Source organism: Miniopterus natalensis, chromosome 9 (assembly GCF_054644295.1).
Source record: "Miniopterus natalensis isolate mMinNat1 chromosome 9, mMinNat1.hap1, whole genome shotgun sequence".
NCBI classification, from domain to species: Eukaryota; Metazoa; Chordata; class Mammalia; order Chiroptera; family Miniopteridae; genus Miniopterus; species Miniopterus natalensis.
The window spans coordinates 18,034,924-18,045,733 of NC_142089.1; the positions used below are offsets into that span (position 1 = coordinate 18,034,924).

A 10,810-nucleotide genomic window follows, 5' to 3' on the forward strand; every position below is an offset into this window, starting at 1 on the left:
GAGGACTGGCCGCCTCGAATCTGATGTGGCGACGCGAAGGAAGGCCGGGGTCACTCCTGGTCGATTTAGCGGGACTGGGAGGGGGATTGGACGCCCCGTCGGGGTCTTCCCAAGGACCCGGGTGCCTGCTTCGCCCCCGCCAGACCCGGGCCTTTGATGCTGCTGGCGCCCTCCCCCAGTCCTCACCGGGACAGAAGGAAATTCACCACAAAGTGGGCGGTCTCGGTGAATAGCATGGTGTCCAGGCCGCCTGGCTCAGCTTCGGCCCCTTTAATACCTGCCCGGGCGTGGAGGGGGGGCCTGAAAGCCCATAGTCCCCCCGAGCCCGGCAGTTTTTAGCCGGAGGCCTCAGCTGGCCGCGGGGGTGGGGCAGCGCCAGCCCCTCCGGCGGGGTCTAGTCTGTTGTCTGACTTCACCAGCCGCTTTGGTGGGAGGGAGCTGGTCACCAGATCTTAATCATCCCCTGGGACACTTCCCCCCAGGACCTAGGACAGAAGGACGAGGACAGGCAGAAGCAGCAAGAGGGGCTGAGGGCAGGAAGGTCAGCCGCCGGTTGAATAAATCCTTCCTTATCCCACCTAGGGGCCTCCAGCCTCCACTCACACACCCTGATGGGGTGCTCAGGTAGAACCCACACCTCAAAAGGCCTCCCTCGGCCCTTTAAGAGCCTTTTTCTCTTGCTCCAGGCCACTCAAATGTCAGAGGAGAAGGCTTCTCAGCCAGCTCTAGTTCAGGAATTCTTATCTGGAGGCCAGGAATGAGTTTCTGGGGGCTCCAGGACCCCCTAAACTGTCTGCAAAGTTCCAAACACAATTATATCCCTGGAAAGAATCTAGAAAGGGTCCCTGACACCTACCTCCCCCCCCAAAAAAAAGTCCTTGATCTGGTCTAATTCACTCTTTCCAGAAAGGGAAACAGGTTCAGAGAGGGGCAGAGAAAAGCCAAAATTAAAACCCAGGCTTCCTACTACTCTGCTTGTCCCCCACAAAGGGTGAAACAATTCTTCTGTGCCCTTGTCCTGCTCAGAGCATGGGGTTCAGGGCTCAGCGCCCAGGTTGGGCCCTGCTACTGGACCCCTAGGGATCCAGAGGAACATGCTGGCCCAGCTCTTTTTCCCACACTGCCAGTTTGGGCTGTTTCCTCCCCAGTGACTCATACTGGCTGCTGGGGAGAGTGGGCAGCTGTTTCAAGCCCCCAGAGTCCAGTACAGGTCCTGACTTGCCCCCCCAATTGTGCAGCCATATTTGGGGATTTACTCTCCTCTTTACCTTCCTTGGGGAATCTCCCTCCTCTCATTCCTTCCCCTTTTTTTTCTCTCCAACCGCTCCCTCCCTGACAGCTCCTTCCCAGAAGCAAACAAACAGGCTCTAGTCTTTCCTATCTTTGAAAAAGAATAAAGCCCTCCTTCAACCCCGTGTCCTTCTCTAGATCCCCTTCACAGCCAACATTCTTGAAAGAGTTATGTGCACACGCTGTTTCTACTTCCTCTCGACCCCTGCAATGGGACTTCCTCCCCCACCGCTCCACAGGAACAGCTCATCAGGGTCACCACTGACTTGCTGGTTGCTAAATCCAAAGGATGCTCTCAAGGCTTTATCTGACTTGACCCCTTAGCAGTGGTGACTTTGGCACAGTCAAATATTCCCTCCTGTTTGAAGTACTTTCATGTCCTTGTTTTTCTGGGTACTGTGCACCTCTTGATTTTCTTACCACATGGCAAATTTCTCATCCTTTGCTCACTGCCTAAACATAGTTGTTCTTGGGCCCTCTGCAGTCGGTCCCAAGGGAATCTCATCGGTTCCCATGCCTTTGGTGTCCACCTGTGTCAGAAACTCACTTCTCTCAGCCCTGCTCCACACCTGTCTCTTGAACCCCTCTCCCTGGATGTCCCACCTCACAGGAAACATGCCCCACACCTGCCCTTCTTCAGCCTGGCCCTTTTCTCTGTTGTCTGAACTAGAAATCTGGACTTGGTTCTAGACTCTTCCCTTTCTCTCTCTTTTCATATTCAAGCAGCTACAAAATCCTGTCCTCTCCGGGATATATCTAAATCCCATTGCTTCTCAATTTCTACTGCTAACACCTGGTCCAAGTCCCCATCGCCTTTCACCTGGGAGGCTGCAGTAGCCTCCTGAGTTGTGTCCTTGCTGCCACTCTCAATCTCTTAGGGGGTCTGTTCCCACAAAGCAATAAAGGTTGTCTTTCCACAACATGAGTATATCCTTCTGCAGTGTCCTTAATCAAAAGTTCACCCATGGCACACACCAATCCCAGTGCTGGAACATCTCCCACTCCCAGGTCTTTGCCTAGGTAACTGCTTCTCATCTCAGTTCCAGTGTCAGTTCCTTAGAGAAGCCATTCTGGACCCCCCAGCTGGCTCTGCTTTTCCTTCTCACAGCACTGGCCTCTCCTCTGTGGACTTATCAAGCAGTCATTCACTAACTAGTCTAATCTGCAGACATTCTACAAAATCCTGAACCCTCCCATTTTAGGGCCTGGAGATGTCAGGATGAATTTAACATAGCCCCCTGCCCCCAGTGAATCCATATCATAATGAGGCAAACAGTTATTCAACAGGGATCAAGGAATATAGGTAAGTACACAGTGGGATAAGAAGGTGCTATGGGAGGGCAAAAACAGGTGACCAGAGGAGCCTTCTTTGAGAAGTGACAATTGGTGGAGATCTGAAGGGTCAGCGGGATAGGGAAGGAAACTATTCTAGGCAGAAGGACCAGTGTACTTAAAGGCGGGAGGAATGATTTGTGAAGAGCTGAGGGGTATCCAGTGTGGCTGGACAAGTGATGTAAAGAAGCCATTGAGATTCAAACAGGAGAACGGCATGGCTGGGTTTGTGGTCTTAAAACAAGTCTGGCCCCAGCCAGTTTGGCTCAGTGGGTAGAGTGTCAGCCCTTGAACTGAAGGGTCCCAGGTTCAGTTTCGGTCAAGGGCATGTACCATGGTTGCAGGCTGGATCCCCTGCCCCAGTAAGGGCATGTGCAGGAGGCAACCATTCGATATGTCTCTCTCATATTGATGATCCCCTCTCTCTCTCCCCCCCTTCCACTCTCTCTGAAAAGCAATGGAGAAATATCCTCAGGGGAGGATTAAAAAAATTAATAAAATAAAAATTTAAAACAAGTCTGGACTGGAGGAATCAAGTGAGGAAGGAATCAGGGGAACCAGTTAGGGGACTGCTGGAGTAATCCAGATGAGTAGCAATGCGGGCCTGATTCAGGAGGTTGGCAGTGGAATTGGAGCAGAATGGACTGTGCTCATCTGGACTGGGGGTTGGGAAAGGGAGATGGAATGAAAACGATTCTGGTGCCCTTACCCAAGGGTGGGTGGGGAGAGGCCATGGGAGCTGAGACACCCATATCCCTGGTGGTGTCCAACTCACTTATCTACATGGTGTTGGGTTTTCTGATATCTTCTCAGGGACCCTCATCCATCATTTTTCCTAGAGGAGCAGATGGAGGCCCAAGAGGCAGAAGGCTGCAAGGAAGACCCAGGATGAGGCAAAGGGGAAGAGAAAAGGGAAGTTGGGTCAGAGTCCGGATGTGACAGGGTTTCAGGTAAAGTGACATCTGGGGTTTCCTCAGAGTCTGGAAGTTCCACTGTTTCAGGCTCCACCCTAAGAGCCCCAAATTCTGAGATGCTCAATCTCTAGGACCCAGTCCTTGGAAGTCTAGGGAGTATTCTAGGGTCTGTGAGTCTATACCTGAAGGACCGCCATCCCAACAGGTCCCCAGGACTCTGGACAGTCCCTGACGTCAGTGCACACTTGCCACAAGTTGGCTACATGCCCACTGCCTGCATGACCCCCCCCCCCCCGGATCCTGATCCTCACACTAACCCTGGAGGCCCCAAGCTTATGTACCCGCAGTGTATGTAGGAGACTTCCAGGGGTTAAGGAACTTGCTCATATTTACACAGCTAAGGCGAGGCAGGAGGAGGACTGGAACCAAGGTTTGACTGGCATCAGAGTCTGCTTTTAACTCCTGAACTATACTAAGCCTGTAGACCCCTGGTTAATTGACTCAGTGAGGGGAGGAGGCTTTGTGGGGAACTTGCTTGTGGTTGGGGTGGCTGCCCCCTTTCATATTAATCGATGGGAAAGGGTAGTGCTGACGTCAGTTGTTGTCATGACAATATAGCAACCCTTTCCCCGCTGTCTCCATGGCAACCTGGAGGGTCCATCCCTACTTCAACCCCTCCTTCTAAAAGGGCGTGGCTTAAGGGAGGGACTGGCTAATAAAGTGTCTGAGAGAGAAGTCAGGGAAGGCAGTGAGTTAAGCATCCCCTTTTCTTTGGGTCCCTCCCTATTCCTCAGGCAATAAGGCTGGGATCTGCGGTCCTGTTTTGGAGTCTGGGGACAGCTTTACCCTCTAGAGTGAGGGAGGCAACTCTGCTTTTACCACTTGGGGATTCCCCTGGAAATGCCCCCCTACCAAGTTTCTAGGCTTCTGAGCAGAACTGCTGGGAAGTTGGCAGAGAGAGGCAAGAGGGATTCCCCAAGCCTCTCCCTGGTTGGGCATCACCCAGTCCCTGGAGACATGGCTGGCCGGCTCTCTGCTGCCCCTTGAAGCCAAATGTGGGAGCAGCAGCAGCCTCTCTTGTTCATCAAGCACTAGCTGTGCCAGAGATTCCTGCCTGGTGCTGCACTTGAATGACTTCACTGAAACCTTCCACCAGGTATCATTAATCTCATTTTACAGATTTGGAAATGGAAACTCAGAGAGGCTAAGTAACTAGCCCAAAGTTGCACAGCTCATAAATGGCAATCAGGAAACAAACCCAGGACTAAAATTTAGGCCAGTGACTTTTCCAGTGGGAAGAAAGAAACAACAGAGAACAGAATGGAAAGATGAGAAATAGGAGATAGAAGCGATCCAGATGGAAGCAGGTCATGCTCCCTGTCACCTACAGAGCAAAGTTCAGACTCAGTGTCTCCATCCAGCTTCTCTGCTGTGAACTGGTCCCTGGATCCCCTGAATTCTGAGCTCTGCAAGGGCAAGTGATCAGGCCTGGGCTTTCAGCACCTGGTATGGCCCAGGTAGGTATTGGTGAAAGTTGGTTGAACTGAATTCCTTGAACTCGCCTTCCACTTTTCTGCCTCCAGCCTTTGCCCACAGCGTTCTTTCCACCTGGAATGCCCTTTTTCCCTTACTCATGAACTTTCTAGACCTAACTAGCCCCAGGGTCTAGCCCATTGACAAGGTATGGGAGGAGGCAAGTATTTTGTTTGTTTTTGTTTTGTTTTTCCAAAGAAAGGAGGGTTGAGAAGATGGGACAAAGGAAGTAAGAGAGATGGGAGAAAGGAAGATGGGAAGGATTCAGCATTTTGGGCTAGCAATGTCCAAAGAGATCAGCTAGTGCCTTTTTTTTTTTTTCTTTAAATCAGTGAGGCGAGAGGCCCTGAGGGAACGGACTTGCCTGAGTGAGACCTCCCAGTAGTTCACTGGTAGGCCATGTGAGTTCTGTGAGGGCCAAGGCCCATGTGGGTCAAGTTCACCACTGAATCCCAGTGCCTTGCACAGGCTTGGTGTACCTGTATTGTCTGTGCCAGGGACAAAGCCTGAACTAGAACCCAGAGGCCTGACACCTGGTCACACTGTCCAAGGCTCCTAATTGCCATGGAACAGAAGAATTGTCACCCTGGCCACTGCCACTCTCTACCCCTTCTTTTCAGCTTTTTCTCCCAGGTATACCCAATCTTCCAATCTGTTCATCAGCTGTGTCTGCTCCTGGACTTTTTTTTTTTCTTCCATCTTTACCCATTATTTTCTGGTGATGCTGCCAATCACCTGACTGTGCTTACACCTCAAGGGAAGGCTTACCTGTGGACCAGCCTGGTCAGTTAGAATAGTCTCCCATCTCCTTGACAATGATAATTGGCCCAAGGAGTGTACACGTGATTTAAGAAGGGCCAATTGCTGCCCTTCTACGGGTGGGCATATGGAGACTGAGAGAAAACACATCTCCCGTCTTGGGATTTCTAAACTGCTTGCAGCCATGTTGCCTGCCGAGGAGATAATCAGGGATGAGAGAGGAGCAATGGGGTGGTCCTGGTGGGATTGAATCCTTGGTTACAGCCAGATAGATGCCCTGATTCCTACAGTTCTTCCTTTAATCACTAGTTTATATCCTTCCCAGCCACTTGAAATCAATTCCTTTTCTGCTTAAGCTAACTTCAGTTGCTCTCAATGGTGAGACCCTATCATTACAGAGCTGATAATTTTTCTCCCTTAAAATGGCAATGTCTTCCTAAGGAGGGTGAGTACTGTTTACAGGGAATGAGGATCTTTTTCTGCAGAGCAGCAGCATGGGTTGTTAGGCTGACTCGGGCCTACATTAAGTTTGGAGGAGATGGAAACAGCTGGATTATTCCACCTAATAAAACTGAGGGTCCTGAGAGGTTCTCCAGGGGGTAAGTGTGGAGGAGGAGAGGAGGAAACAGAAGCTAGCACGACTGCCTGAAGCCAGGGATTATTCTGGTAAAGGGGAAAGATAGAGTGTGTGGGGGCTTTCAAGGGCCAGGATGCTTTAAAGGACCAGGAGCTGAATGGTCATCTAAAGTCCTCACTTTGAAGTAGACCTTTTGGCCAACATCCTCTCCTTCAGTAAGCTTCCTACATTTGGCACTGCCTGGGAGAGCGTTTTGTGTAGAAGCCAAGAAGTCACCTTATAGGTGATTATGGGATTCTGAAGTGCTCTAGGGACAGTCTGGCCTTCTACCCTATGTGAGTTAGGGGAGGAAAATTGAGTCAATTGTACTTAGATCTCAGGGGGCAGGAGACTAAATCTGGTCTTTGGCTTACACATATTTTTTCCAATATTAAAACATACAAGTTCATTAAAGCAAAATTGGAAAGTGGAAAATACTTGTTCAGCTTAAATACACTTCCAGGCAACTTTGTGTCATGGGCCCTTCCTGTGGGTGGCTTTTGGGCATTAAGTCTGAGGACACAGGAGTCTGCTAGCATTACCTATCAACTGGGGGACCGTGGCAATAAGGCTCGCAAGGCTCAGTTCCCTCACTTGTAAAACAGGAATAAGAAATCAGTTTTTCAAACTACTTCTTCCCCAATCTTTTTCTGGTTTCACTGGTTCTAGGAGAAACCAAGGGTCAAGGTGGAAGGGGCAGCCTCCAAATTCTTCCAACAAAACCAGAGGTGCCCAGGGCCACAAAACAGCAGGTAGCAAAACCTAATTCCATCTTGGGAGAAATAAATGAGCCTGGTGTGGGTGGTCATTTTCTTTATTCTAAGTTGTCTGCCGATCCCCTACCATCCCGAGCTTATCTAGGCCCCAAGAATCCAGCACAGTAAGGTGATTTTCACTGGAGACTAAGGAGGGGGATGGGGGAGAGAACAGGCTGAGGGGAAAGGGTCCGAGAGGAAAGGCTGCCAGAGAAGCGGTCATGCATGACTAGCGAGAAAAGGGGGAGGGGTGAGCACCCGGCCAGAAGAAAGTGGACCCAGAGGGGCGATCCCCTGGGGCTGGGAGGATCCAAGGGAGGAGGCAGCCAATGGGATGAGGTGGAGCAGTCAGCGGGCCAGATTCGACGGGACAGACTTACACGGCCAGCCCGGAGTGGAAAGAACAGTTTATGCTGTGCTTTATTAAAATGTGCATCATTCTTTATTTTAAAATGTGCATCATTGTCTCATGCTCGGCGCGCGCGACGTGCTCTGGAGCACTCAGGTGGCGCGGGCCCGGGGACTCCCGCCCATAGCCAGGTAGACGTCGATGGGCACGTGCAGCAGCGTCAGGCAGTGGCAGCCCGGGCAGCGTCGAAGCGGCCTGGGAAAGCAGTGCGACAGGAGGCGCTGCTGGGGACTCATCCGCGTAGTGCGCTTGGGGTCTCCGAGGTTCGGGCGTGGATGTGGGGCCCTTACCTGGGGGGGGGGCGTCTAGGGATGGAAAGTGGGACCGGGGACGACTTGGGAGAGCAGGAGGGGCCGCGGGGGAGGGCGCCGGCTCACCTGACCGGGTTGTGCTCTGTAGCTACCGGCTCTGGGCTGTCCTGGGACTCAGGGGTGGCGGCAAGACCAGGGGAGTCTCCGGCCTCAATGGGGAATCTCCGACCCTGAGGGGGCTCCTGGGCACTCATGTCCAGGCCCCGGGTCACTCTGCGCGGGGAGGGGCGGTCAGGCCGTTCCGGGACCGCCGGGCGCTCCCTCCCCGCGCCCGCCCCCTGGGCCGTTCTCACCTGCTGGAGGCCGTGGCCAGTCCCAGGCTGGAAGCAGCTGCCTGAGCCCTGGCCGCGGGAGGACGCGCCGGTCCAGGCGGAGCCGGGCAGGTGTCTGCGGCGCGTGCGGACACCGGCGTCGAGTGGGAGGGCTGCATTGTGACCCGGGCCTCGGCGTGCTGACCTCACAGAACCCGTTCTTCCCGCCAGCGAACCCTCCCACCGCCCAACACCCAACACCCTCCGTGCACAGGAAGCCGGTGGGCTCCTGCCATGGCGCCTTGAGACTGGGTGGCGCAGACCCCCAGCAGCCCAATGGGGGCGCAGGCGGCTACAGCAACCAGTAGGGAGGTGGCATCCACGGAAAGGAGCCTGGCATTCTGGGCAGCGCGGGCAGCCCGGAGAGCCCCTCCACACAGGCTGGGCAGCAACTCACAGCCCAGCTCGGGGGTGGGGGCGCAGCAATGCTTAACTGGTGCTGGGTTTGGTGGGGGTGCTGGTGAGGGGCAGATGGGGGCACTATCCATTTTGGCCAAGGGTCATACAACATTTACATCACAATTGGGCTGGAGTTTAAAAATGTCTGGCCCTCTCCCTCCCCACCACCTGCGGCTGAATGTTCTAGTGCTGGGGGCTGCTGTGGATGAAGTCCTTGGGGAGAAAAGGACCCGGCCAAGGGCTATGGTGGAGTAGAGCTGCCTCACAGAGGCAGCATGAGCTGAGAGGGTGATAGGAAGGAGAAGCTAGACAGCATGGAGGATTTTCTGCTCTCCAATGGGTACCAGCTCGGCAAGACCATTGGGGAAGGGACCTACTCAAAAGTCAAAGAAGCATTTTCCAAAAAACACCAAAGAAAGGTGGCAATTAAAATTATAGACAAGATGGGAGGGCCAGAAGGTGAGCTGGGGCCCCTTTGGAGGAAGGGAGGGGTGAGGTCGGTGGGGGCTTCCTCCAGGCAGAAGGATCATTCCTGCTCTCCTTTAGTCTGAAACCAAGGAAAGCGAGAGAGATTGTGGCTCTGGATTAGGTCAGTGGGGAATAAAGGGATTCTGGGAGTCCAGGAACATCACACCCTCCAAAAGCCAAGATTAAAGTGGCAGGAGGTGAAGGGTGGTCAGAGGTAGAACCCAAGCCTATCAGGGGAACAGAGATTGGCAGAGAGGCTGTGATCAGGACTACAGAAGGAGCTGGTTTAGAGGGAAGGTAGAGATGGGGAAAAGACTAGGCTCATGGAAAGAACTGTGGGTCAGGAGACAAGGGTGAGAGGAGCTGGTTCACCTACAGCTGCTATGTAGGCAAATCAGGCCTCATAATATTGATTCAATGGCTTTGTCTAACAGTCCCTCAAGCACTTGGATATTCATGGTCTCACAGGCTGCTTACAGCAGTCCTTGAGGTTGGCAAGTAGTAGTTCCTTTGAAAAAAATATTAACTACAAAAATAAGATGAATATTCTTTGCACTGTCCAAGCATCTAGAGATTTAAGAGTGTTAAAGGGAACTTTACATTATTAGAAGCCATGAGCCCCAGACATGGTGGGCAGGCAGAGGGGTTGGAAAGGAGACTGGAGGGAGGAGTTAGGCCCTTCCGGATTAATACCCTCTCTCTTTTCCCCTTGTTTCCTCAGAATTTATCCAGAGATTCCTGCCTCGGGAGCTCCAGATCGTTCGTACCCTGGACCACAAGAACATCATCCAGGTGTATGAGATGCTGGAGTCTGCCGATGGTAAAATCTACCTGGTGATGGAGCTGGCTGAGGGAGGGGATGTCTTTGACTGCGTGCTGAATGGGGGGCCACTGCCCGAGAGCCGAGCGAAGGCCCTCTTCCGTCAGATGGTTGAGGCCATCCGCTACTGCCATGGCTGTGGCGTGGCCCACCGGGATCTCAAGTGTGAGAACGCCTTGTTGCAGGGCTGCAACCTGAAGCTGACTGACTTTGGCTTCGCCAAGGTGTTGCCCAAGTCACGCCGGGAGCTGAGCCAGACCTTCTGCGGCAGCACAGCCTATGCCGCCCCCGAAGTGCTGCAGGGTATTCCCCACGACAGCAAGAAGGGTGACGTCTGGAGCATGGGCGTCGTCCTCTACGTCATGCTCTGTGCCAGCCTACCTTTTGATGACACAGACATTCCCAAGATGCTGTGGCAGCAGCAGAAAGGTGTGTCCTTCCCCACTCACCTGGGCATCTCGGCTGAATGCCAGGACTTGCTCAAGCAGCTCCTGGAACCGGACATGACCCTCCGGCCTTCAATCGAAGAAGTTAGTTGGCATCCATGGCTAGCAAGCACTTCATAAAAGCAATGGCAAGTCCTCCCCAATAAAGCAGGGGAGAAAGCAAACCCAAAAACCTGCTTCTAAAATGGTGATATGTATTTTACATTTTAAGTTTACTTATCCTAAAACAACTACACCCTCCCAGCCCTACTTCTTTCCCTTTAAAGATCTTCATGGAACCAGAGGGCCTCATTCAGACTTCCCTTTTATTATGACTGACAAGTGATTTTCATATGGGTTATTCAACTAAAGCTAATTAAATTAGACCCCAGAATCATACACATACAGGGGGAGGAGAGAACAATGACCAAGAGCAACTGGAGCCACTGTTGCAACTTCCTTTCCAAA

The 10,810-nt window shown here is 52.6% G+C and overlaps 2 protein-coding genes across 2 annotated transcripts; one reads left to right on the forward strand and one right to left on the reverse strand.

The window, feature by feature from the left end:
* Positions 1-7,700: 7,700 nt before the first annotated feature.
* FAM229A (family with sequence similarity 229 member A) lies at positions 7,701-8,349 on the reverse strand. The gene is made up of 3 exons (XM_016217676.2): positions 8,213-8,349; positions 7,986-8,132; positions 7,701-7,803 (listed from the first exon to the last, which is right to left on the reverse strand). The coding sequence occupies exons 1-3, from the start codon at positions 8,347-8,349 to the stop codon at positions 7,701-7,703; spliced, it is 387 nt and encodes a 128-aa protein (XP_016073162.1).
* A 594-nt stretch (positions 8,350-8,943) lies between these two features.
* TSSK3 (testis specific serine kinase 3) lies at positions 8,944-10,483 on the forward strand. The gene is made up of 2 exons (XM_016217707.2): positions 8,944-9,088; positions 9,819-10,483. Exons 1-2 carry the CDS (start codon positions 8,944-8,946, stop codon positions 10,481-10,483), a joined length of 810 nt encoding a protein of 269 aa, XP_016073193.1.
* The last annotated feature ends 327 nt before the right edge of the window (positions 10,484-10,810 follow it).

Excerpts from the sequence above, each read along its gene's own strand:
- FAM229A (XM_016217676.2), bottom strand. The coding sequence starts at position 8,349 with ATGCAGCCCTCCCACTCGACGCCGGTGTCCGCACGCGCCGCAGACACC. Across the intron at positions 8,133-8,212 it reads CTGGCCACGGCCTCCAGCAG|AGTGACCCGGGGCCTGGACA; the intron begins GTGAGAACGGCC and ends CTCCCCGCGCAG. Across the intron at positions 7,804-7,985 it reads ACAGAGCACAACCCGGTCAG|GCCGCTTCGACGCTGCCCGG; the intron begins GTGAGCCGGCGC and ends CTGCTTTCCCAG.
- TSSK3 (XM_016217707.2), top strand. The coding sequence starts at position 8,944 with ATGGAGGATTTTCTGCTCTCCAATGGGTACCAGCTCGGCAAGACCATT. Across the intron at positions 9,089-9,818 it reads CAAGATGGGAGGGCCAGAAG|AATTTATCCAGAGATTCCTG; the intron begins GTGAGCTGGGGC and ends TTGTTTCCTCAG.